This window comes from Sander vitreus, chromosome 1 (assembly GCF_031162955.1).
Source record: "Sander vitreus isolate 19-12246 chromosome 1, sanVit1, whole genome shotgun sequence".
Classification (NCBI taxonomy): domain Eukaryota; kingdom Metazoa; phylum Chordata; class Actinopteri; order Perciformes; family Percidae; genus Sander; species Sander vitreus.
The window spans coordinates 10,154,640-10,182,505 of NC_135855.1; the positions used below are offsets into that span (position 1 = coordinate 10,154,640).

A 27,866-nucleotide genomic window follows, 5' to 3' on the forward strand; every position below is an offset into this window, starting at 1 on the left:
TGCCTTAAGCTCACTAGAACACAAAATGTAATCAATGCAGGAGTGGGTGTGGTGACGTGCGGAGAAAAAGGTGTAATCCTTGCTAGTAGGATTGTGTATCCTCCATACATCTGTAAGATGGCGGGATTCCATAACTGCTCTAAACATGTCTGATGTGTGTTTTTGGGCCTTTGTGTGGTTGCCCCCTGATCTATCCTGATTTAAATCTAGCACTGCATTCATGTCTCCCCCTATAATTAGTGAATATTCATTGAGAGAGAGCAATTCATTGGTTAGACATGGGAAAAAGCTTACGCCATATTTAGACGGTGCATATACCGAAACAAAGGCTATTTTCCTACTCCTTATTGTGGTGCATATATAAGATATCCTGCCTGATAAATCTTTACTACTTTTATCTACGGTGAGTTTCCGCGAGTAACACAATGGATCCCTTGGTTTTGGTGTCGTCACTAGATGAAGCAGCAATCTTGTAGTATTTATTTTGTAGGCGATTTACATCTCTTTTACGTAATTGTGACTCTTGTATAAGCGCTACATCTATATTCTTTCTTTTTAAGTAGTCCAGGAATTTAGCACATTTGATCGGCCGTTGATGTTAACTGAAAGGATTGAAAGTTCAGCCATCTTCAAAATATACATGCATCCATGTCTCGTGTACCCTACCGGAATTCGCTGATAAATTTGTAGCAAAGGGTGAACTGTTAGATCTAAGCAAAGTGAGGTAAAAACATAAAAAATAAAATAAATCCCCTAACTCTGTGAGACCGCAGACCCCCTCCCCTATTTGTAAGATACGTGGCCACATCAAACAGCTCGCGCAAAACTCCAGCTCAAAACTGCCCCTCCTGTCTAAAGTCACAGGTTAAATGAAACAGGTCTGATGAACTCTTATGTGAAACATGAACAATGTTACAAAAAACCTTAGAACTAGGTCTGAACCGGCTATTAAGGCTATGCGAAAAACACACCAGCCTAGTAGGAGTAATAAACATAGCTTATAAACTGAATAGTCCGCATTCATCATGTCTAATTAAATGTTCCTTTAAAGCTTGGTTCCAAAACGTACATACAGTGTTTTTGAGTCAAACTTGTACAGTAATCCAGATACCGCTAGTCCATAGCCGCTGGGTCTGCCAGCCCCGGCCCTTCCGCTGGCTCCAGCACCAGACGAGAAGTCCCCCGCAACGTCCTTATCCTTGGCTGTAGTGAAGGTTAGCACTCTCCCTCTGTGTGTCACTCTCAGGGTGGCCGGATAAATAAAGAAGTTTGAGACGCCTTTAGCATGTAGCTTATGCTGTGCTCCTATAAATCCTTGGCACCACTGGACAGTGAGTGCGCTTTAATCAGGCTTAAAGCATAGTGTTGCTTTGGAATCATGAATCGGGCCTTTCTGCAGTATTTGTCTCGCCCCTAAAGGATTGCTTGGCGGTCCTGATATCTCAAACACCTGAAAATCTGAGTACCTGTCGTTGTACCCTTGCCGTAGATTCTATGTGCTCTGTCAATTTCAATGATAGCCCTGTTCTGTAAGGAGGGGATCCACACCGGTAACTGATTTTGCAGTAACCCAACTGGGTCATCCGTTTCGCTGCCCTCTTTTAGTCCAATGATGCATACATTGTTGCGTCGGGATCTGTCTTCCATTTCGGCTAGCTTATACTCAAATTTCTTCTGGTCATCAACACAGGCACTCACCATGTTTCTCATCTGCCTGTTCTCTCCCTGCATCTTCTCCATTCGTTGCACCAGATCACGTACCGTAGCTCCCTGCCTCTCAAGCTCTGTTCTGATGTGTTGCAGCGAGGTATCAATTCCTGCTAACGCATCTTTCACTGCGCTGCGGACCACTGATTCAAGCATATCTCGTTGCCCTTCCAAGACCCTGGCTATAGTGTTTTCCATGTTTAGGCCCTCAGTAGCCGTGTTAGCCCCCACCATGACAGCAGATTTCTGTGTCTGGGTAGACATAGACATAGGCATTTCACTGAGTCACTGTGGCAACAAATAAAACGATTGACATCGAAGAAGAACCTGGTTTTTCAATGAAAATACAGAGGTGGGTGAGGAGCCTTAGCCTTGAGCGACCATTGCGATCATTGGTCACGTGACCTCCCTCAACATGCTTCCTTTTCAAAACAAAATAGTTGTAAGTTTGCTGTTTTTTTTTGTTTGTGTTTGAATAAGGTTAGTGGTTTGGCGGAAGTATTTTGGCGAGGCAAGACATCTTAAATCCAGTGTTTCAATCATTGCTCTGAACCCATCTTTCTCGACAGTCTGTAGTGGGACTCTAGGTGGATTGTTATTGCGTTCATTATGTTGCTCCGCTGCATGGTTGAGGTGACAGGTTTAACGTTAGCGGGGCCGAGTAACGTTAGTATGACGAGTACACTTAGCACGATTTTTTAAAACCAAAAAACTCTAAACAACAGACACAGCTCCTCTTTTTGGCACAAGTTCTTCTGTGTCATCTTGTTCTACTAATTCTGCAGCTTCGATTTCAGAACTTTCAATGTCTATCCTATCCATCTTCACTGTAATGTTTACCCTCACCGCGCCTCGCAGTTGCACCATGCGTGTTACACTGAGGGTCCCATCTGAAAGAGTGTCACGCGGCGCAGCGTAGCATTCCAAACATTGTGTAATCAAATACACCATATCATAACGAAAATATACACCGGTATTCGGTGTGAACCGGTATACCACCCAGCACTACTCCATCCAACTCAGGCAAATCTTCCTCCCTGTCTTGGGTCATTCTGGCCGATGTTCTGTGTACAGGTTCATATTGGACTCTGACTGGTTTCCTAGGTGTCTGAGCAGGCCTTCTATCATAGATAGTCACTGTTCTTGGCCCAGCCCAGTTTGCAGGTATCCTCAACCAGTAACCTTCTGCTGACTCATCATCCGAGTCAGATGTCTCGGCACTAACATTTTTGTCTCTCACATCACCCGCTTTCACCTCTGAGTTTCCTTGCCTACATGTTGGTTTCGAGGTTGGTTTAGGTGGCTAAATCATTAACCAGCAAAAGCAGATTTCTGTGCAGGGTTCTGGTTTTCCCTTTGTTATCGCTTTCTGGGTGGAAGACATATACTGGGGTATCTGAAACTTGTTCCTTTACCACATATCGATCATGTTTGTGAGCTCATCTACCTCTTTGATTTGGTATGTCTTTGTTGTGGAGGCTGAGCTCTCTTGCTTGTTGTTATTGTCCTGGACTGTATTAAGCTCAAGCTGTGCGCTATGTGCACTTGTGGTCTGCGGACAAGCAGAACCCATCCTTTTCTGTCTCTCGCTTTCCTCACTGGTTACTCATTACATGACACATGCTTGACAGAAGGGGCTTTGGTTCTCAACATATCTCACTATGTTTGTAACCTAGTCCCTGATAGACTGTATGCAGGAAGACGTCTTGAACAGTAGCTGTAGTGTATTTTCTGCCTGCGTCTGACAGTTTGGATGTGAATAGGACACATTGCTTTAACGCTATCACCCAGTAGAGAAACTGTCGTGGTGTCTCATTCTCATCTTGTCTGGTGCACATCAACTCTTGGAATAACTCTGTTCTGTTTTTCTCTCTTAAGTGAGCTTGGAGGAACCCCTTGAGTTCCATGACGGTCAGGTCATCCTTATTTATTAGCATATCTTTGAAATTTCCTGGTTTTATTATTCTGAGCACCCACCGAACTATCTCAGTGTCCTGGATGCCTTCTTTAATCCCTTCCACTATTTGTTTGCAGACATTATTGTAGCTGATGTCGGCTGACCCCCTTGCACTTTAAACTCCCTCTTCTCTAGGTAAGAGAGGTCCCTTAGGGAGATCATCCCCTCACGAACAGGCTGGGCAACAGGCCAACTTGGTAGGTTGTTGTTTGACAAGTCACTATGAAACTTACTAGCCTGTGCTGGTAACAGTGGAGAGTACTGTGGTGACTGTGTTGCAGGTACCATGATACTTTGTCTAAGCTTCCTGCCAAGCTCTTCATAGCTAGTGAGCAATGCTAGTAACTCAGTGTTTGTGGTGTCAGATACAGCATTAGCGTCTACAGCTTGGGACATCTGATTAGTTTGGGGTCTTCTTCTTCGAGTCCGTTGCAATTTCAGATGTCGTTCTGCCAATATCTGGCGCAGGTCACAGCTGATGGGGTCGGTTCAGCCAGGTCCTGGGGGCTGCACTGGGATGTGTTTTCACACTCCAGTAGGTGGGACATTGTCTGTACTACATGTGTCTTCTGTCTGGTGGTTCCATGCTTTCATAAGTGCTTTGCACCTCCCCTGTTCCACTCATAGTCTGTTGAGGGTCTTCCAGGTTAGCCATGGGAGGTCGTGCCTGATGGCGAGACATTCAGTCGGGGTGATTCCTCTCTCCATCCAGTCCTGGGCCTGTGTGTTTACCTGGTTCCATTCATCTTTCCAGAGGTTGGTCCTTGCTATTTCTTTGGTTGTCTGGAGAGGTGGGACTGTCTGACGGAAACTGGCAGGTTGTCTTTAGGCATCCCGTGATAATGCGGCAGGTGTCGTTGAGGGCTGTGTCAATCATTTTGGTGTGGTGGGAGCGGCTCCACTTTGAGTTTACCAGTTTGCGCAGGATGTTATTGCGAGTGTTGACCTTGGCTTTGGTGTTCTGAAGGTGAGTTTTGAAAGAGAGTGTCCTGTCGAGTGTGACTCCGAGGTACACAGGGTGGGGGTGGTTGGAGAGTTTGTGGCCATCTCATGAGATGCTCAGTTCTTTATTCGCATCATCAGTTCACATTTCGGATTTCCACTGAATGCAGAACATCTGCGGACCGGCTCTGCTGCGTGCCGGCTGCATGCTCCGCTGTCCGTCAATACCCGCTAGGTCCGGATTTGTTGCGGCACGGCTGCGGGTATGACTGACAGCTGTAGTCACGAGGACCCACAATTTGCAAATTCACGTAGAATAAAGCCACAAAACCAACAACAGTTTGTTTCCATCCAGAGGAGTAGAGGGAAAACAACTCTGTGCTGTGTTTTCAAGGTGTAGTGCAGGGAAATATGATTCGCGTGAGCATGGTGTATTTTATTTTAAAAATTAACCGGATGTTTTATTTTGTTTTTGTGCTCGACTTCCTGTCCCGCACAATCTGAATTGCTGCAGAGCTCTCCGGCATCCGGCAAAAATAGAAGCTCTGCGTATCTGCTCCGGAGGGCTGCGGACCGCCGGAGCTTGGGGCATAGTCGGGCGCTGCCGTTCCGCCAGTCAGTGAAATACACACATTGACTTTTGTGAAACCTATTGACTCTGCCCGTTCAACCGTTCGCGGCCATTCCGCCTTGGGTGGAAATTTGGGGAAAGAGAGAGGCAACCATACATGAACAGGTGTTTTGAACTTTACAGTTCGAGTAAAGTAGCAAACTTTGAAAGTCCGTCGACTCACACAGTTGTTTAGAACAACTCAGTATCAATACACATATTAACCCACACTTCCTCCGCTTTGGTGTTCCTGTGTATTTAACCAGCAGCTATCGGGTGGTAAAAAGCACACCTGCAGTGTTCTCTGTCCCTGATTTGTCTCCGTCCGCTGCCTGGCCCTGTATCCATACATCCATGCCCTGGACCAGGGTTACACTTCTGTTCCGAGGAAGGGGCTTTCGTTCTCCTTTACTTGTTAGGTAAGCTGGGTTAACCTCCTTGTGCAGCTTCTCAAATGTACTTTGAAATTCGTGGGATTTTTGTCATGGTTTTGGTATTTTGTTCAGTCTGTTTTATTGTGGTAGTCTTGTTTTCTGTTTTCTCGGTTTCCTGTTTTATTTGATGATCTGGTTTTCTAGCTTGTCTGGTTTTTTCTTCCCTGTCTTTGTTTGTTTCCCGCCTTTTTGATTGTTCTGCCCAGCCCTATTGTGGTTCACCTGTTTCCCAGCCCTAGTGTCTGGTGCTTGTTTCCTCATTTACTTAGTCTCTGTGTTTTCCTTTGTGTGTTGTGGGAGCATTTAGTTTCTGTTCTGCGTTGTGATTTATGTCGTGTTGTCCTGGTTGGTCTTCTCCGGGAACCATCACCTTATCGTAGTGGGGAGTTTGTGTGTCCCTATGAACCTGAGGGCTGTGTTTAAAATCACCGGGGCTTTGTCTCTAGTAGAGGGTCTCCAAGGCAAAAGTGGTCTCAGGTGAGGCCAGACAAGAATGAGTTCAAAAATCCTATGAAAAATCGGAAGGGATGGCGTGACCCTGCCCAGAGAAGCCCGGGGCCCCGTCAGGCCAGGCCCAGATGGAGGGCTCGTCAGCGGCGTCTGGTGGCCGGGTTGCCACGGAGCCGGTCGGGCACAGCCCGAAAAAGCTACGTGGACATCCCTCCATCCCATAGGTCCACCACTGTGGGAGGAACCGCTGGGGTCGGATGCGCTGCCACATGGGTGGCAGAAGTGAAGGTCAGAGGGCCTCGACGGACCAGACCCGGGCAGCAGAGGCTGGCTCTGGGGACGTGGAATGTCACCTCTCTGTGGGGGAAGGAACGGAACTTGTGCGGGAGGTGGGCGCTACCGGTTAGATCTGAGTGGGGGCTTACCTTTACGCACAGTCTTGGTTCTGGAACCATACTCCTGGATAGGGTTGGACTCTTTTTCTTCTCAGGGTTGCCCAGAGGTGTGAGCGCAGGAGCGGTGTGAGGATACTCACAAGCCCCGGCTGACCGCCGCTCGTTAGGTTGCCGGTGGGCGAGAGGAATTCGCCTCCCTGCGCCTGCGGGTTGTGGGGAGAGAAACTCTGACTGTTGTTTGTTGCATACATGCCAAACAAGAGTTCAGAGTATTCGACCTTGGAGACCTTGAGGTGGAAGTCTGCATGGGGCTCAGTTGGGAACTCCATAGTTTGCTGGGGGACTTCAGCGCGCCGTGGTAATGATGGAACACATGGAAGAGGCGTGATTGGGAGAGAACGGCCTCCTGATCTAAACCAGGTGGTTGTTTGTTGTTGGACTTCTGTGCTGAGTCATGGATTGTCACCTCTTGAACACCATGTTCGAACATAAGGGATGCTCCTTAGAAATTAATGCCCAGGTACCAGAGCACCCTAGGCCCAAGAATCAATGATCGATTTTTATAATCGTTTCATCTGATCTGAGGCCATATGTTTTCCCCCAGACACTCGGGTGAAGAGGCGGGCTGTCAACCGATCACCATCTAGTAGTGAAAGGTTGGGTCAGGGGTGGGAAGACTCTGGACAGACCTGGTAGAAGCTTAAACGGGTAGTGCGGTAAGAATTGGGAACGTCTGGAGGAGGCCCTGTCCGACAGACTTTCAACTCCACCTCGGCGGAGCTTTTAGTACATCCTGGAGGCTGGGAGACGTGAGGCCAGTGGACAATGTTCAAGTTTCACATTGCTGAAGCTGCGGTGAGGAGCTGTGGTCTTAGGGTCTTAGGTGCCTCAAGGGCGGTAACCCACGAACACCGTGGTGGACACGGTGGTCAGGAAGCCGTCTGACTGAAGAGTCTTTCCAGGATATGTCCCAGGCGACTCGGAGGCAGTTGCAAGGTACCCAGAAGGGCCGAAGAGCTGCAGCCTCTGCCGTGAAAGAGGCAAAGCAGCGTGTGTGGGAGAAGTTCGGAGAAGACATGGAGAGGACTTTCGGTCGGCACAAGGTGCTTCTGGAAAACCGTTAGCCACCTCAGGAGGGAGGCTTGAGGGAACCACTGTCAAGCTGTGTACAGTAAGGATGGGACGCTATTGACCTCAACTGAGGAGTAATAGAGGCGGTGGAAGGAGCACTTTGAGAACTCTAAATCCGACTATCGCCCTCTATGGTAGAGGCAGAGCTGGAGGATGAGGGTTACATCAATTTCCCTGGTGGGAGGTTGCTGGGTAGTTAAACAGCTCCACAGTGGCAAGCCCCAGAGATTGATGAGATCCGTCCAGAAATGCTTAAAGCTCTGGGTGTGGAGGGTTGTCTTGGTTGACCTGCCTCTTCAACATTGCGTGGAAATCTGGGGCGGTGCCTGGGAGTGGCTTGAGGCCCACGAGTTGGTAGTTCCCCTTTTTAAAAGGGACCAGAGGGTGTGTGCCAATTACAGGGTATCACACTTCTCAGCCTCCCGGTAAAGTCTACTCAAGGTGCTGGAAAGGAGGGTTCGGTCGATGAGTCGAATCTCAGGTTGAAGAGGAACAATGCGGATTCCGTCCTGGTCGTGGAATAACGGACCCAGATCTTTACTCTTGCAAGGATCCTGGAGGGAGCCTGGAATTATGCCCAACCAGTCTACATGTGTTTTGTGGATCTGGAGGCGTATGACGGGTGCCCGGGAGATACTGTGGGAGGTGCTCTTGAAGTGCGGGTGAGGGTCCTTCTCAGGGCCATCAATCTCTGTCACGACCAGCGAGCTTGCCTGTCGGGTTCTCGGCAGTAAGTCGGGACTCGTTTCAGGTGAGGGTGGCCTCCGCCAGGGCTAAACATCACCAATCCTGTTTACTTCCCAGTATTTATGGACAGAATCTGCTCAGGCGTGAGTCGAGGTGGAGAGGGTTGCAGTTCGGTGGGCTGGGGATCTCATCGCTGCTTTTGCAGATGATGTGGTCTGATAGCATCATCGGCCTGTGACCCTTCAGCACTCCACTGGATCGGTTCGCAGCAGTGTGAGCGGCTGGGATGAGGATCAGCACCTCTAAATCGAGGCCATGGTTCTCAGCAGGAAACCGATGGAGTGCCTTCTCCAGGTAGAGATAGTCCTTACCCCAAGTGAAGGAGTTCAAGTACCTTGGGGTCTTGTTCGCAGTGAGGGGACAATGGAGCGGAGAGATTGGTGGAGAATCGGCACAGCAGGTCGCGGTATTACATTCAATTTATCGCACCGTTGTGAAAAGCGAGCCGAACTTGGCGCTCTCGATCACGGTCAGTTTTGTTCCTACCACTCACCTATGGTCATGAAAGGCTGGGTCATGGTTGAAAGAATAGATCAGGTACCAAGCGGCCAAAATGGTTTCCTCAGGAGTGGCTGGCGTCTCCTTAGAGATAGGGTGAGAAGCTCAGTTATCCGTGAGGGCTCGGGTAGACCGCTGCTCAGCTCTGCGTCGAAGAGAGCCAGTTGAGGTGGTTCGGGCATCTGGTGAAGGATGCCCCCTGGGCGCCTCCTAGGGAGGTGTTCAGGCACGTCAACTGGGAGGTACCAGGGGAGACCGGGGACTAAGTGGAAGGGATTATATCTCTAACCTGGCCTGGGAACGCCTCGGGATCCCCAGTCGGAGCTGGTTAATGTGGCCAGGAAAGGAAGTTTGGGGTCCCCTGCTGGAGGCTGCTACGACCCCGACCCGGATAAGCGGTGAAGATGGATGGATGAATCAGATGGATGGATGTCTAGTGTTTTGCTCACCAGTCTTCCTGTCTTTTGGATTCCCAGTTTGTGTTACCTGCCTGCCAGCCTCTGGACACTTTCAGTTGTAAGCTTTTGTTTAATAAACTCCTTTTTACCTGCATTTGGGTCCTAGCTAGAGTCAATCCCTCAGCAAACCTGACAGTCTCCCACCAGATGGTTAGCATCTATGGGTTAAACCATTTTCACCCCATGGACACTGATAGTGAGATGATGTTGGGATTTTTTGTGAGATTAAAAGCAAGGGAGGGGATCCCGCCTTTGCTAGGCACCTCATGGAGACTCACTGGCTGTCAATGGAGCAGAATTTGGTTTCTTGTCTCCAAGCAGCGGCCTTCAGAAACTCCGCTGACGAGCGGTTCTTCTGAGCCTCAGCTAGCCGTCCCTCCTGAGCCTCAGAGGGTAGCTTTCCGAACTGGCAGCCTACCAGCCTGCCAGTTGCTAGACCTGCTAGCATTGTAACTACAGGTTTTTTTGTCCGTCACCCAGCCTGCTCCTGGTCGACTACTCCCAGAGATTTTTGTTAGACTGCCCCTACTGCCACCTGGTCAGCAAAACTCCCTGAACACCAGCAGTCTTTTGAGGGCTCCCGCCTGGCCATATTCCTGGGAGCGTGGAGGCCGTGGGCGGGAAAGGGCGACATGGCTCACGTCAGCCATGCCCTGCTTCAACCTCTCTTCCAGTTCGAGGAGTCCTCACTTTGTTTCATCAGCCCTGAATGGTGCTGTCCAGAGGCCTCGAGCCTGAGCTGCCATGTGTACCTGAGCCTGAGCTGAACAGAGTTCCTGAGCCTGAGCTGACCTGTGTTCTTGAGCCCGTGCTGTGCAGCAAGCCTAATTCTGAGCTGTCCAGCGGACCTGAGCCTGTGCTGTCCAGCGGTCCCGAGCCTGTCCTGTCCAGCAGTTCTGAGCCCGAGGTCTCCAGCGACCCCGAGTCCGTGCTGACCAGTGTTACTGTTCCTGAATCTACCAGTGTTCCTGAGTCCTAGTTGACCATTGTTCCTGGGCTGACGTGCAGCCGCCCAGAACGGCCGCTGACGTCCAGCCACCCAGAACCGCCGCTGACGTCCAGCCATCCAGAGTCTCCGTTGACAGCTCTTCAAGAGTCTTCCAGTCGACAGCTCTTCAAGAGTCTTCCAGTCGCCCAGAGTCTTCGACGACTGACCTCCCAGAGTCTTCGACGACTGACCTCCCAGAGTCTACGTCGACTGACCTCCCAAAGTGTTTGCTTACGGGCAAGCCAGTGACTATGCCGGTCTCTGGCGCCCCAGAGACTGCCCCTGAGGCTTTGTCGGTCTCCGGCGCCCCAGAGACCTCCCCAGTGACTGCCCCTGAGGCTTTGTCGGTCTCCGGCGCCCCAGAGACCTCCCCAGTGACTGTCCCTGAGGCTTTGTCGGTCTACGGCGCCCCAGAGACCTCCCCTGTGACTTTGCTGATCCCCGGCGTCCCTGAGACCGCCCTTGAGACCGCCCCAGTTTACCTGCCTGCCAATCTCTGGACACTTTCAGTTGTAAGTTTTTGTTTTAATAAACTCCTTTTTACCTGCATTTGGGTCCTAGCTAAGTCAATCCCTCAGCAAACCCTGACAATTTTTCCCTTTAATAAATTGTCCACATATTTTACCACCTTACACTGCAAGGCACTTGCTTTTATCTGATACAGTCATAATGAAATAGGACTCTGTCACTTTCTTCCGACTTTCGGTACCGCCATGATGCCAGGTGAGGGGCATGGACTATGCTGTGTTAAATTTGAAATGGAATATTGGAATTTCTGGGTTCCCAGTCGGAAACTATATACTGTATGTCTATGGCATAAACTGTAGAATGTCAACTCTGAAAGAGATAACGTTATTTGCTCTATGAAAGACACTGACAAAGAAAAAAACTAAGGACATTTACTTGATTATTTTAGTTAGTTTTGCAAACAGACATAGTTTTAGTTATCGTTTTTTTGTAATGCCTCGTTTGTATTTTTATTTCAGGTAACGACTGTTTTTTCCCACCTAATTTCATTATTTTGTTCGTTTTCGTTAACATTTATAACCTTGACACAAACACACACACACACACCAATATATCCCTGCCAGTACAACTAATTGACATTAGTTGACTGTGGTGTCATATCGATTATCGATTTATAACAAACGGTGGCAATCCTAGTCTTTCCCAACCACAGACTGTTATTTCTGATAGCTAATGTTAGCTAAATTAGCATAATCGTAATTAAAACTATAACGTTACTTAACGTTACCCGATACATCCATTCTTGTGCTTATATCCTCTGACATGTAAAATCCCCGCTGTTTACGTCCTGTTAAGAAAACCGTTTTATATTAGGGAACTCACACAGAGCAAGTGTCTCGTCCATTGATTTGTTCTGTGCGTTGCTCGTGTAGGAATTTGCTTGTCGCTCCGCCTGTCCAACCCTGTCTCACGGCAGTTCGTGTAAATGTCTCGTTATTTTTTATCTATTGATACGTGTTCACGGGCACGTTTTTCTCATTTTTTACGTGTAAATGTCACGTTACTTTTTACGTGTTCACGGGCACGTTTTTTTACCGGGAGACGGCCGAAAAGGACGCCCCATATCCCGGGAGGCGGCCGCGCTACAATAACGGGATGGCGGATGTTGGGTTTAGGAAAAAACCCTACGGGGAAAGGGCGCCTCACACACCGGGAGACGGCCGCTGGGGACGCGCCACAATAACGGGATGGCGGAGGTTGGGTTTAGGAAAAACCCTACGGGGAAAGGGCGCCTCACACGCCGGGAGACGGCCGCTGGGGACCCGCAACAATAACAGGACGGTTGTGATTAGGAAGACTACGGGAAACAAAACGCCACACGCAGGATGCGAACCCCGCTCGCCCGGGTGAAAGTCCTGTGTTGTTTGACCCAACCACCACCCTGACCAACCTCCCTGTGCGGATTTTCGGCTCTTTATAATACTCCCTACCATTTTCGTGCTGTGGCCACGAAATATGCTTCCCGTTGACATATATTTCTTAACATTTTCATGCTGGCCACCACGTAAAAAAACAAGAAAAACGTGCCTGTGAACACGTATCAATAGATTACAAATAACGTGACATTTACACGACCTGCCGTGAGACCGGGCTGGCCTGTCAGATCGCCCCCCTACCTGCCCGCTCGCCTCTTATTAAAAATAAAGTACTAGGCGCGTTTATCGCTGCGGCCTTCTGGAAGACGTAGGGCAATGATTTTTGTCCCGACTACTACAATAGTGAAATGTGATTGGCTGATTCACCTGTCAACTACTAAACTAACACACACACTCTGGAATTCTGTCCCGGTCCTAAGTCCTAACCGATGAGTGACTGAGCTGTAACCTTTTTTCTGCCTAGAGACAACAACTGAATCTAATTGGATAACTCTGTTTTTAAGATTTGAGGACACTAACACTGTCATTTCTGAAGCAAATTTAATAGAAAATCAAGCTAAAATTAGAATTAAAAGAGAGGATTCTTTAATTGAAATATGTTAAATATGACATTTAAATGCTGATATGTTGGGACATCTCTGAAGTCCTAGAAGTCCCTAAGGGTTCCCCTCTTAAACGCAGCAACAGGGGGGTCAGAGTCACTGTTATATTCAAAAGTTACCATAATGCATCCGTTATTAATCGGTCATGTATGCTTAGTTATTTCTGCATGTGAACAGAATAACGTTTTGGAGTGGTTGTAGAAGAAATGCACCTCTCACTCATGAAATGAGTCACTTTGTCATTTCTTAGTGTTTCAGCCTTGTAACAGAGGGAAATGTAATCACAAAGATATATCAGCACTGGAACTGCAACAATCCAGTCCAAACATGGAAGTGGAGCTTTGGACTGTGAGGTTTAATGTGCTGTGTCAGTAATCATCCAGAATACAACCAACAGATGTAGGTTACATAAATAAGACCGTGGACACATGGCTTCACAGCGTCCTTGTTAATCATTGGTTGGTTTTGGGCTTTCTGAGAAGTACACAGATATAGAGGGAGGAAATCTGTGTGCAGTAATAGCAGGTCTGGAGTTATCACCAGTTGACTGCTTGGGTCTGGAGGGGCTGGGGGCTGCTTTCCTGCAGGACAGTTAACCTAAAACTAACTGATGCTGGGTCATTTATGTGTATTTTACAGACTACTGTATTGGCCGTTTGATAGAAAGTGGCAGCCTGTTGCAGTAATTGGCGTAACTTCTGTGTAACTTCAGAACAGTGAGAACAAGAGGGAACACTATCAATTTGGCAAAACATCTGAAGGACCAGCACCGTGGTAGGTAGGTACCAAGGTGCTGGTCAATAGGTAATGCTGCGTTAATATAATTTCATAAGTGTACAGTTATCATCCTAAATGAAAAACCAAGTGGCTTATGATGCTGCGATGTGATCTGATGAGCTCAGAAAGTTTCCCCAGAGGAAGATATAGATGTTGTGCTTTTGTCTTTCTCTGTGAAGTTAGCAGGAAGTGATGGAATGTAGCATTTTATGTGGACAGAGCACTGTACGGATAAAATAGCCTTTTAAATACTACATTGTTTGTCAGCTGGTAGTCTGGCTCTGCCAGACCTTCCTCCACAGCGCTGCAAAGGAGGGTCTGGCTAGTCCACACAGCATTCCTGGATGGGAGAAAAACGTGCTCTGGTTTATTGGCATTTCTTTAAACCAATGTACAGCGCTAAGCTCCAAATAGTCTCGGGAAGGAACTTGTTTTGGTGGAACGTGTACATTCAAAAGTTGTTTTAGTCGTTCAACAGAAAACTCAGACTGGACAGATAGTCTAGCTAGCTGGCTGGATTTACCCTGCAGAGATCTGAGGAGCAGTGAACCATAGTCATCATAAATCCACCGGAGTTTAGAACACCAACACAAAAAATCGGCGAAAAGACACGCATCCGGCGGAATTTCTTGCAGCACTGGAGCAATCACGGAAGTGGAACATCGTGGATATAGACTAGTCAGCTGGTCATTTAGGAGGCAATTTGGTCTTGTCTGCTGAGCTTGAGTTAACACACCAGTGTCATCTGTGGGGGGTGGGGGCTGGTTTTGAGCAACCAACCGGCCTCAGGTCCTTAAATGTGTGCAACAAGATGTTTTTGTGATGTGCTGCGGCATCAGAGCCGGACACCGAAAACAAACTGATCAGAAAGGCCCGCTCTCTTCTGGTAACAAAACAATACAAACTTTATTCTTATCGTCACATACAACTGACAGTATATCTGCATTTATCCCATCCTAAGCATTAGGGACAGTGGACACATACACATATAGCTTCCGGGGAGCAACTCTGGGTTCAGTGCCTTGCTCAGGGACACTTTGACATGTGGCCGGAGGAGCGAACCGCCAATATTGTGGTGGATGGCTGACCCTCTCTACACTGTGAGCCACATGCCACCCCCTGACTACTTTCTAGCTGTTAGAGGTGGTGGACAAAAATATATATATATATACACACACACACACACATGCGGCTGGCGCTGATTTGACTGGATCTGAATGCTCCGCTGTAAAGCTAGTGCTAATGGGATCTCCGTTCGCAAAGTCAAGCTGTACTAGACGGGCGTGGAGCTGTCAGCCTTCCGCCTGAGCTGCCATCTGTCTGCGGCGGGCTGCTGTCCAGCATAGCGCAGCTATTTTTATTTCGGCGCCCAATCTGTCCATTCACACCGGGCGCATTGCGTCCACTTCGGCCCACGTGCTGCAACGATAGTTTCGGCGTCTCCTCTATTTCTTGCATTAAATTGAGACAGTTTCATAACCTGTGAAAACGTTGCGTGTTCCGTGTTTTGGTACAGTCTGTTTTAACAACTGCTGCGAGCCGTACGGGAGTAGGCCTACCCATGAACACCACATGCAAGCGCTCTATCGGCAGTGCCGTCCCGCTGCAGAGAGACTCTGCTGAGCCCCGTTCACATAACAGCTGCAGCTAAACTGTATTCCTATTTCACACTATGATGGTTACATTTGTAATTAATCTGCGGTTCACATGCATGCCGAACCGTAGGGGCGGTCCGTTACACTACTACTGTAGGATATATTTAACAGTTTCCAGAGGTATTTGAAATCATCCTCATTTTTTTAAATGAAATAGTAACATAATACCAAAGTTGTCAGTGGGCAAAATGTATACATTCCCCAAAAGGAGGACGGTCTTTGACAATTGCACTACTGTCTGTTCAAAATAAATAAAAGAAGTACCAAACTGTAACTCCTAAACCAGGGTACGAACCCAACCGTTACACCTCTGATCTCTAATAAAAGGCTCCACACACATGCAGCAGCAGCAGTCCCATCTGCTCCCTGGGAATGGCTGATCAAAGCTGAGAAACACACTCACACACACACACACACGGAGGTACATGTTGCTGTAAGCCGAGCCCAGCGGCTGTGTCTGTAGTTCCTCTCTCAGTGGGCGTGTGTCAGACAGTCTGAGTCAGAGCTCTCATCTGCAGCGCGGCTCACTACACTCCACTCCACTTCCGCTTCATAGAACAGAACTGGGGCAGGTACAAGAGCTAACCCCCCTCCCCCCCATCCTTCCCCATGCCGTCTGCCAAGCAGCTGCCAGGAAATAGGTCTTACACCTTCATACATGCGTCCACCAAAATGCTGATCATGATCTTAAGAGATTAGAACAGTGTGACAGAGCTGTGGCAGGATCAGAAGGAGATGATGATGAACACTGAGCTGAGCCTTCATCAACACATTATACGACACATGAGCACACACATATGGATCATACAGAAATGTTCCTGCTCTCACATGCAGCACTGCCACCAAATCTGAATCATGTTATTGCAACAGAGAAAATGTGTTTTATGATAAGTGATAATAGAAGCTGTACATGTAGATGTCAAATGTGAACAAAGCTAGAGTCCCTACTGATGCCAGAATGATAAAATATGAACGTAACACAATAATATCTCTAATAATAGACTCTCTCCCACACTACAGTATTAAGTAATTCCAGAATATTAACAGGACAATATGATTATTTGAAGTTTGCGGTGTCCAGTCTGACAATAAGACATGGCAGTGAGAACGTTACAACTGATGGAAGGACCAAAGCATCCTGTACCACAACACACAGAGAAACATCAACCTGCAGCCCCCCCACTCACCTGCTCCAAGCTGCTGCCGGAGGATGGCAGCGCTCCCTGGCATCGCTGAAGCTGACGACTTAGCCAGCGAGGTGCTGCTGGTGGAGCTGACCGGGGGGGGGCCGGGCCCCCGCTGGCCCCCCCGGCCGGGCTCCACGGTGGCCCACCCGGCCCCACCCCCTCCGAGCGCTGTATTGCTGCTCCTCAGTGGCCAGCGGTTCTGGATGTGCGACACGGCCTCCTCTGCCACCATGCTGCCGGCCCCCCCCAGCGTGACCCCCAACGTGACCCGCAGTGTGGCGCGGACTGTGAACTCGGTGGCGTCGGCGGCCCACAGGTTGGACACACGGCACTCGTACACGCCCTCGTCCTCCTTCTTCACCCGGGACAGGCTGAGGCGGTGCGAGATGGCGTTGCCCTGAACACGCACAGTCTGGAATCAGCACAGGAAGGAGGAGACACTGAAACACTTCATCAACAACAACAACCTACCAGTTTTAGCACGCATCAATCATTAGCTTAATGAGGGTGGCTTCATGTTTCGAAGTCGGGGGGGAGGGCAGACCTCCACATTAGCTCCTTTAGAGCCTCAGTGAGTATGTTTACATGCACACCAATATTCCACTATTACTACAAATATGACATTATTCTGAATATGATTCAGGTCATGCAAACAACATATTCTGTTTTTATATTCCGAATAAGGCCTTTTTCCGAATTCAGTATTTTCAGATTAAGACATATACATACAGTTGAGGCCAACATTATTAGCCCCCCTTATGAAATTAGACAAAACTCTTGATTTCTCCATGGAAATGACCATTAACAACAAGTGTTTATAGTGTATTTGTTTCCAAAATAACAAAGATGGATATTTAATTGATATAGTGAGTTGAAACAAGAAAGGGCAAAAATGAGACGTCCAAAATTATTAGCCCCCTGGCCATTAATAGTCAATAGTGTACCCTTTCTGAGCCACAACTGACAACAACCTCTTAGAGTAGTTCTTTACTAGGTTGGCACAGGTCTCCTGAGGGATATTTGCCCATTCTTCCATTGCAAATTGCTCCAGCTGGTCCACATTGCGTGGTTTCCGAGCATGGACATTCACTTTGAGCAGCCGCCACAGATTCTTAATAGGATTGAGGTCTGGGCTCTGTGCGGGCCACTCCAGGACCTTGGTTTTGGTATCCCTTAGGAACTGTTGGACCAATTTCGATGTATGCTTTGGGTCATTGCAACGTACAGCGGTTCTAGACACTGTGAAACGCTTAGAAATGTCAGTATAGCCTTCCCCCTTATCATGAGCCTCCACTATCTTCTTTCTGAGCTCAAGACTGATTTCCTTTGTCTTTGGTATGGTGAGTAAAAGTAGTCTCTCCCAATAATGTGTTCAAGTGCCCTGTTCCTTGGAGTCCTTTCATGCTGATTGAATGCTCAGGTGTTGTTAGGAAGCCAATTGACTGCACAGGTGTGGTTTGATTAGTTAATTAGGTGTGTTTTGAAAGCAAAAATTCACATGGGGGCTAATATTTTTGACCACCCCATTTTTCACTATATTTGATATAAAGCAAGCCTAAAAATGTATTTTATATTCCAAAATGTACCAAAAGCTACTAAATAGCACTGGTAAATGTTTGATTATATCAAGTTTTACCAATGCTACAAACATTGGAAAGATTTTTAGGAAAATGTTCCATAATTCCTGGGGGGCTAATAATTTTGGCCTCAACTGTATATGCCGGGGTTATTCTGGTTTTAGAGGCACTCTTTGGACATGTATACAGTGCATTCAGAATCTGCGTATCAATCAGGGTTTTTACTACAGTTTGTGACACGCCAGTCGCCCCTGAGGCCCCAGGGAGCGCGCGAAAGCGGAACCCGAAGCCCGGCAGCGGGGAGGCAAACGTCGGTAAATATTGAGAGGTGCGAGCCTCGAGGTCTGCGGTACATCGTCGTTGCAAACGTAGCAGTCAACAGTTCGCCTCCACCCATATACAGACCACCTTTAAGAATGCTCTACAATAAACAAACTTCTTAACCCCCCTGAGCAGAGAGAAATGAGAGAGTGACCGAGAGGGTGGAGGCAGGTGTGGTGGTTGAGGAGGTGGTCAAGTTGTTGCAAATGGCGTCATAGGCGCCAATTTATGTGGTGGGTGCTTCGTGGGAAATTAAGAATCAATGACACCGACATAACCAATCACACTATGATAGACGCTCCACTTAGCACCAACTGCAATGTTTAATTGCACGGTATCGGCGCCTATGAATGGTGTTGATTTTAGATTGAAAAAGTGAGAGAAAAGAGTTGCATTTGTACACTGTGAAGGTTGTAGAAACTTTGTCAGGTGGGTTAAGAAGTTTGTTTATTGTAAAAAAAACAAACAGGTTTTGGTTTTTACTTTTGCGTGCTCCCCTAACGGTAGGAGGCAAACATCAGTAAATATTGAGCTGCAAGGTCTGTGGTACATTCCCATTGCAAATATGGCATTAACATAGAGTAAAAGGGCCAAAACTCATCTACGTTGATTATAGTGCCCCCTAATGGCTGATCTTCGCCAAATTTGGTACAGAGCCTCAGAGCGGCATGCCGAACAAGCACCACAAGTTTCGTGTTGATTGCATTACTGTGGCGAAAATATTGCAATTGCAAATTTCCCATTTAAATGCATTGAGTTATTGGCCAAAACAAATAAACGTTGCTTATAGCACCCCCTAAAGGCAGATCTTTGCCAAATATGGTACAGGGCATCGTAGTGCGATGTTGAACAATGATCTCAAGTTGCTTGCTGATAACATTTAATTTGGTCGAGATATGATACGTGTGTGGTAGTTAGCTAGGAAAATTGGTCGTCAAATGCGCATACTTTAACGTAGCAAAATTCCTTGAGTAACTTTTGGTCACGTCCATCTGGAAATGCTACGTACCAGGTTTCGTGCTGATCCATCGCACGGCCTAGGACGAGTTCGAAAAAGTTGGTTTTGCGCATTGCGCGATATTGCGCAAAGGAATTTAAGCGGAAATGGGCGTGGCGTATATCATGTGATTCAGCTTGATTCAAGGAACACGTGGATGTAAGGATTTTTAATGTGCGATGTGTAATGTGGGAGTTAAAGGCAAAAAAAACATAGCGCCACCTAGTGGTCCATGTGTAATTTTTGGTAGGTGTGGTCCATGACCCCTTGTCTATGTACGCTGTAAATTTAAAGTTGTTCACGTTCGTGTAAGTCCTCTCCGGGAACCATCACCTTATCGTGGTGGAGAGGTTTGTGTGTCCCTATGAACCTGAGGGCTGTGTTGTCTGGAGCTTTGTGCTCCTGGTAGGGTCTCCCAAGGCAAAGTGGTCTCAGGTGAGGGGCCAGACAAAGAATGGTTCAAAAATCCTATGAAAAATCGAGGAAGGGATGAAGTGACCCTGCCCGGAGGAAGCCCGGGGCCCCCGTCTGGAGCCAGGCCCAGATGGAGGGCTCGTCAGCGAGTGTCTGGTGGCCGGGTTTGCCACGGAGCCCGGCCGGGCACAGCCCGAAAAAGCTACGTGGCGGACATCCCTCCATCCCATGGGCCCACCACCTGTGGGAGGAACCGCTGGGGTTGGGTGCGCTGCCACATGGGTGGCAGTGAAGGTCAGGGGCCTCGGCGGACCAGACCCGGGCAGCAGAGGCTGGCTCTGGGGGACGTGGAATGTCACCTCTCTGTGGGGGAAGGAGCCGGAACTTGTGCGGGAGGTGGAGCGCTACCGGTTAGATCTGATGGGGGCTTACCTCTACGCACAGTCTTGGTTCTGGAACCATACTCCTGGATAGGGGTTGGACTATTTTCTTCTCCAGAGTTGCCCAGGGTGTGAGCGCCGGGCGGGTGTGGGGATACTCACAAGCCCCCGGCTGGCGCCGCTACGTTGGAGTTTAACCCGATGGGACGAGAGGGTCGCCTCCCTACGCCTGCGGGTTGTGGGGGAAAACTCTGACTGTTGTTTGTGCATATGCACCAAACAAGAGTTCAGAGTATTCGGCCTTCTTGGAGACCTTGAGTGGAGTCCTGCATGGGGCTCCAGTCGGGGACTCCATAGTTCTGCTGGGGGGACTTCAACGCGCACGTGGGTAATGATGGAGACACATGGAGAGGCGTGATTGGGAGGAACGGCCTCCTGATCTAAACCAGAGTGGTTGTTTGTTGTTGGACTTCTGTGCTAGTCATGGATTGTCTATACTTGAACCCCATGTTCGAACATAGGGATGCTCATAAGTGTACTTGGTACTCAGAGCACCCTAGGCCAAGGTCAATGATCGATTTTATAATCGTTTCATCTGATCTGAGGCCGTATGTTTTGGACACTCGGGTGAAGAGAGGGGCGGAGCTGTCAACCGATCACCATCTGGTGGTGAGTTGGGTCAGGGGGTGGGGGAAGACTCTGGACAGACCTGGTAAGCCCAAAGCGGGTAGTGCGGGGTAAATTGGGAACGTCTGGAGGAGGCCCCTGTCCGACAGACTTTCAACTCACACCTCGGCGGAGCTTTTCGTGCATCACTGTGGAGGCTGGGGGGCATTGAACCCGAGTGGACAATGTTCAAAGTTTCCATTGCTGAAGCTGCGGTGAGGAGCTGTGGTCTTAGGGTCTTAGGTGCCTGAAGGGGCGGTAACCCACGAACACCGTGGTGGACACCGGTGGTCAGGGAAGCCGTCCGACTGAAGAAGGAGTCTTTCCGGGATATGTTATCCCAGACGACTCCGGAGGCAGTTGCAAGGTACCCGAAGGGCCCGAAGGAAAACCGTTCGCCACCTCAGGAGGGGAAGCGGAGAACCATCTAAGCTGTGTAGTAAGGATGGGGCGCTGTTGACCTCAACTGAGGAGGTAATAGGGCGGTGGAAGGAGCACTTTGAGGAACTCCTAAATCCGACTAATACGCCCTCTATGGTAGAGGCAGAGCTGGAGGATGAGGGGGATTGGCATCAATTTCACTGGGTGGGAGGTTGCTGAGGTAGTTAAACAACTCCACAGTGGCAAAGCCCACAGGAATTGATGAGATCCGTCCAGAAATGCTTAAAGCTCTGGGTGTGGAGGGGTTGTCTTGGTTGACACGCCTCTTCAACATTGCGTGGAAGTCTGGGACGGTGCCTAAGGAGTGGCAGACCGGGGTGGTGGTTCCCCTTTTTTAAAAAGGGGGACCAGAGGAGTGTGTGCCAATTACAGGGGTATCACACTTCTCAGCCTCCCCAGGTAAAGTCTACTCCAAGGTGCTGGAAAGGAGGGTTCGGTCAATAGTCGAATCTCAGGTTGAAGAGGAACAATGCGGATTCCGTCCTGGTCGTGGAACAACGGACCAGATCTTTACTCTGCAAGGATCCTGGAGGGAGCCTGGGAGTATGCCCAACCAGTCTACATGTGTTTTGTGGATCTGGAGAAGGCGTATGACCGGGTGCCCCGGGAGATACTGTGGGAGGTGCTGCGGGAGTACGGGGTGAGGGTCCCTTCTCAGGGCCATCCAATCTCTGTACGACCAAAGCGAGAGCTGTGTCCGGGTTCTCGGCAGTAAGTCGGACTCGTTTCAGGTGAGAGTTGGCCTCCGCCAGGGCTGCGCTTTGTCACCAATCCTGTTTGTAGTATTTATGGACAGGATATCGAGGCATAGTCGGGGTGGAGAGGGGTTGCAGTTCGGTGGGCTGGGGATCTCATCGCTGCTTTTGCAGATGATGTGGTCCTGATGGCATCATCGGCCTGTGACCTTCAGCACTCACTGGATCGGTTCGCAGCCCGAGTGTGAAGCGGCTGGGATGAGGATCAGCACCTCTAAATCGGAGGCCATGGTTCTCAGCAGGAAACCGATGGAGTGCCTTCTCCAGGTAGGGAATGAGTCCTTACCCCAAGTGAAGGAGTTCAAGTACCTTGGGGGTCTTGTTCGCGAGTGAGGGACAATGGAGCGGGAGATTGGTCGGAGAATCGGCACAGCAGGTGCGGTATTACATTCAATTTATCGCACCGTTGTGACGAAAAGAGAGCTGAGCCAGAAGGCAAAGCTCTCAATCTACCGGTCAGTTTTTGTTCCTAGCCTCACCTATGGTCATGAAGGCTGGGTCATGACCGAAAGAACAAGATCCAGGGTACAAGCGGCCGAAATGGGTTTCCCCAGGAGGGTAGCTGGCGTCTCCCTTAGAGATAGGGTGAGAAGCTCAGTTATCCGTGAGGAGCTCGGAGTAGAGCCGCTGCTCCTTTGCGTCGAAAGGAGCCAGTTGAGGTGGTTCGGGCATCTGGTAAGGATGCCCCCTGGGCGCCTCCCTAGGGAGGTGTTCCAGGCACGTCCAGCTGGGAGGAGGCCTCGGGGGAGACCCAGGACTAGGTGGAGGGATTATATCTCTAACCTGGCCTGGGAACGCCTCGGGATCCCCCAGTCGGAGCTGGTTAATGTGGCCCGGGAAAGGGAAGTTCGGGGTCCCCTGCTGGAGCTGCTACCCCCGCGACCCAACCCCGGATAAGCGGATGAAGATGGATGGATGGATGGATGTTCGTGTAAGTAGTAAATTTAGACGTGGGTCCCAAAGGCCATGCCGACTTTGACCCCTCAGTACCCCACTCTAGGGTTGGCCTCAGGAGTGGTCCAAGATGGTACCAACAAATTTTGTAAAAATTGGATGAGCGATTCATGAGATATAAACTTTTTGTACTTGTAGCGCCCCCTAGTGGCCAATTTTTGTAAAACGCCTGCGTGACCTTCAGAGGGTCATGGTAAACAAGAATCTAAAGTTTGGCATTGATGGCATTTATTTTGGCCGAGATATGGCAAAGTTGGTGTTTTCATAGTTAGCTACACAAATTTGTTTGTGCATAATATTTGCAATTTTTATCCTATCAAAATTCTTTTTATTAACTTTTTGTCCGGCCCATCTGGAGATGCTACCTGCCAAATTTCGTGCCGATCGGTCGCACGGTCTAGGAGTTTTTGATAAATCGCAATTTTTCACGGATAAAAGTGTGTGTCTGTGCGAATGGCATAGCTTTGCTATTGCCCGTTCTTGCAGACTCGGGCTTGGACCCCTAATAATCAGCACAAAAACAATAGGGTTCTACAGCCCTGCTGTGCGAACAGCATAGCTTTGCTATTGCCCGTTCTTGCAGACTCGGGCTTGGACCCCTAATAATCAGTAGAAAAACAATAGGGTTCTACAGCCCTGCTGTGTGAACGGCATAGCTTTGCTATTGCCCGTTCTTGCAGACTCGGGCTTGGACCCCTAATTATGAACCTGAAATGAGCATAATATGGGCGCTTTAACAAATAAATCAAAGTTGGCTTAATATTGACTTAAAAGCATATTCCTTTTGCAGCTGTCTGCTCAGCTCTTTTATGGGAAGAGGGAAGAGGGATACCATTATTGTTCCCGTAAACCCTGCCATCAGCGATGATGATAGCTCAGAGGAAGAAGACAACAATGTGGCAGATCCCGACTTCCTTCCACCCACCCACAACCTGGACATTGATGGCCCTTCTGCCAAAAGGAAGTGCGTGCGGCCTTGTAGATGAGGACCTGGATGAAAATTAGGACCTGGACGAAAATGATGACAATCAAGAGCTGGCACCAACAGCAAAGAGGCCCACCAACAGAAGGAAGCCAGAACCCCGGCGAACCCTCTGGAAGAAGGTTGACCTGGACAACCCACCCCTGCCTGAATACCAGCACATTCCCCCAGACTTTATCCAAAGTCCATTTGATTATTTCAGCAGGTACTTCAGTCGCGAAGTAATCTCGCACATAACATATCAAACCAATTTATATGCAACCCAAATGAACATCAACACCACCTTTGCCATCACTGAGGATGAAATTATGAAATTTGTGGCTATACTCATCTACATAGGGATTACTGAGCTGTCCTCCGTTGATGACTACTGGGCAATGGACACCAGGGTCTCCCAAGTTGCAAACCTGATGTCATCCAAGCGGTTCAAGTTATTGAAGAGGGTTGGCCACTTCAATAACAATGCTCAGATCCCTGGTAACAGTGACCACTTCTTCAAAGTCTGGCCATTGTTCAGCTATCTGGTTACTGCCTTCAGAAGAGAGCAAGAGACCCCCAAGCAGTTTGTTGATGAGGTGATGGTTGCCTACAAAGGCAAGACTGCTGGCAACCTGAGGCAGTACATAAAATCCAAGCCAGACAAATGGGGTTTTAAATTATTTGCCAGAGCTTCTCAGGATGGCTTCATTCACGACTTGATCCTATACCAAGGGCAGACTACACTTGAGGCCCACGGTGTCCCACTGACACCATGGGCCTCGACTTAGTGGCCTAGAGATTGTGCGATACCTCAAGAGCTAGAACTGCCGGTACACAGAACAGCCAGGGACAACAGGACTGGCAATGCTCCACTCAGGCCCATTAAAGAGATGGAGAAGGCTGTCCCTCGTGGTACTTGTGACTACACCACTAGTGATGATGGGATCCTGACTGTCAGATGGAAAGACAACAAGGTTGTCACTCTGATGTCAACAGACATGGGGGTAGAGCCTTGGTCCTCAGTCTACAGGTACTGCAGTGACACCAAGAGAAAAGAACAAGTGAGCTGTCCATCTCATCAAGAGCTATAATGCAAACATGGGAGGGATTGACAAGAGTGACATGCTGGTCCACCTCTACCGCACTCCCTTGAGAGCCAAGAGATGGTACATGCGGCTCTTTGCATACGCCATTGATGTCAGCCTCACTAATGCCTGGATAATGTATAGGCGTGACAGCAAGGCTCTTGGTGTGAATGATGGCCTGTCACTGAAGAACTTCAGGATCCAGGTGTTCAAGACAGCCAGTACCTCAAAGTCAATGACATCTCGTCTCCGCAGGAGCTCAGCACCACTGCCAGGCAGCTCCAGCACCTCTGCTGATATCCCCAAGCATATCCGGGGACACCGCGGTCATGTGCCATACTACTCTGTGCGGTTTGATGTGTCACTGTTCCATGCCCCTGTCTACAGCAACAGCCGCCAGACCTGCAAGCAATGCAGCAGGAAGGGGAACATCATGAGGTCAAACCTTGTCAGGAGGGTCTGCCAGCTCCACCTGTGCATCAATGCTGAGCGCAACTGCTTTGTCAAGTACCATGAAGCAGTTGCCTAAGTGACTGAACTGGCCTGAACTGGACTGACACAAGAGAAGAAATTAGTTCATTATGCAGTGTTCCTAAATGGTCTATGACAGTGGCCAGTATTTGTACCTCAGGAGAAAAAATGTTCTTATAGTTTTTATACATGCACTTTTTTTAAAAACAAAGAAATGTTCTTATAGTTTTTATACATGCACTTTAAAAAAAATGTTTTGTATTCATCAAGTATTTATGATTTACTTAATTTTTCGTTGATCAATTATAAAGTTTGTTTCACATATTATTATTTATTTACAATTTATATGCCAATTTTATTTACTTCTTATTTGGCAATATTTTGACTGTTACTGTTGTAACAAGTGGGCTTGTTATCTGTTCCAGAAACGGTTCCGAACTGAATGTTATGTGTATTTGTTGAATATGTGTTTTTCTTGTATGACAGTCAAGCCAGTATCAGAACCTCAAGACAGAGATGTCTCTAAATAAATGTTCCTTGCAGTTTGTGTGTGTTTTTCTCATATTTTTTTTTTATTCACTCTCTGTAATTTTTTTACCCTAGACGGGCAAGTGCTCATATATGGTAACATTGACCTTGATTTGGAATCCAAAGACGAAAAATATTGATAACATTTTTTTTTTTTTTAAATGTCCTGTACCATCTCCCATTAGCTTTCTGAGGTTAAAAATTAGAATTTCCAAATATTTCAATGAGTGCCCTATAAAGGGTTAAAGGAGCACACAAAGGACTAAGCCAGAAAAACCCAAACAGGCGGTGAGTCAGGTGATGGAGCAGGTTACAATGTTCCACCTTTAAATCAGAATACACTCCACCACGTCAGCTAGTGCTCTCTTTCTCTTTAGACATGCTACGTGATGTTCTGTCAAATAAATATGCATGTCATTTGTCAAATGATCGTCCTCTGTGAAGTACTACAGACACTTACACTTATTTTGGTGGCTTCCCTGGGAACAGCCTGAAAAAAAAGAAAGCATGGTGAATCCCATGTACAACATGTTTACAGTTAACACAACATCAGCTGGCATTTTACTAAAAGATGCACATATTGGCAATAATAACACAATATGTGTATTATATTTGATGGAGAGAGCAAACGGCATGAGCTGCTGGTGTACATTTCTCAAAGACGCCATTGATAACCTCTCTCTCTCCCCCTCGCTCTCTCTCTCTTCCTCTCTCTATCACCCACACACACACACACACACACCCCCACCCCACGTTTTAATGTGCTTAAAGTGCAGAGGAAACGTTGCAGATGGAATGACTCCTCAGAGAACTGGAATAGACTGATTTGTCATGCTGAAAGGAGAAGTAATTCCCAGCGCGTCCTGCCAGAGCGTCCTATCATGGCGGCTTTCTGCAGCCGACCTGAGAGGAATGTAATGCTGTTGATACCCAACAAGTGCCTTTTTCAACATCGCCCTCATCCTGAGTCATGCACGTGGTTCTAACACTACTGATTCTTTCTTAAAGAAAAAATGAAACATACTGCAGATCAGAGAAACACTCTGCACCAGGCTCATTATGTAAGTATGTTCAGAGATTTGCAGCCTGTGGATTTACACTGCTAATGCATATATGCAAAGTGTACAGATGTGGATCGTTGGCAGATTTACATCTGTGCTTATTGTCACATTTCCAGCTGCTGGCCAAGACATTGTGTTTTGTAGCATCTCTGGTGTAAACATACAGTGTTTATCCAGAGAATGTACGGTTCATGCAGGGCAGAAACAACACACACACACACACACACACAAACTCGCATACGTGTGCAAATACAGAAAACACAATCCAATACAAAAATGTGCTGCAAATAGAGAAAACACAACTAAATACTGTACATCTAAATTACACACATTTGAATCCCTCTACTTGTGTGTGTGTGTGTGTGTGTGTGTGTGTGTGTGTGTGTGTGTGTGTGTGTGTTTGTTCAGGGCTGCAGGTACCTGTGCTGTGTTGGCCGGCGAGCTGATCTGCAGCTCTTGAGGCAGATCTTTGTGCTTCAGATACCACCACTGGATCTCCAGAGACATGGCCGCTGAGCTGAGCGCCCTAAAGGCACAGGGCATCTCCACATCCTCGCCCTCCCCCACACTCACATCCTTAGGGACCTCGGTAAATGCAGCTTTGGTATATAAGAGGAATGGGGAGAGAGGCAGAAGCACAAATGAATGAGTGGGATGGCAGTGTGAAACACCTTTCATACTGTAAGCCTGAGACAGTCCATGGTGTGGCCAATGGCCATCCATGCACACTCCTCATTAGAGCTGGGCAATATATCGATATTATATCGGTATCGTGATATGAGACTAGATGATATCTTAGATTTTGGATGTCCT

The 27,866-nt window shown here is 48.2% G+C and overlaps 1 protein-coding gene across 1 annotated transcript; it reads right to left on the minus strand.

Moving 5' to 3' along the window:
- Nucleotides 1-16,365: 16,365 nt before the first annotated feature.
- On the minus strand, nt 16,366-27,731 carry LOC144521969 (V-set and transmembrane domain-containing protein 2B-like). Its single transcript, XM_078256691.1, has 3 exons — nt 27,474-27,731; nt 26,453-26,482; nt 16,366-16,854 (listed from the first exon to the last, which is right to left on the minus strand). Exons 1-3 carry the CDS (start codon nt 27,729-27,731, stop codon nt 16,366-16,368), a joined length of 777 nt encoding a protein of 258 aa, XP_078112817.1.
- Nucleotides 27,732-27,866: the final 135 nt, after the last annotated feature.

What these genes read in the sequence shown, in the direction of transcription:
- LOC144521969 (XM_078256691.1), bottom strand. Translation starts at nt 27,731, where the DNA reads ATGAAAGGTGTTTCACACTGCCATCCCACTCATTCATTTGTGCTTCTG. An exon ending in CGCCGGCCAACACAGCACAG is followed by an intron (nt 26,483 to 27,473) that starts GTACCTGCAGCC and finishes CTTTTTTTTCAG; the next exon opens with GCTGTTCCCAGGGAAGCCAC. An exon ending in GGGAAGCCACCAAAATAAGT is followed by an intron (nt 16,855 to 26,452) that starts GTAAGTGTCTGT and finishes TGCTGATTCCAG; the next exon opens with ACTGTGCGTGTTCAGGGCAA.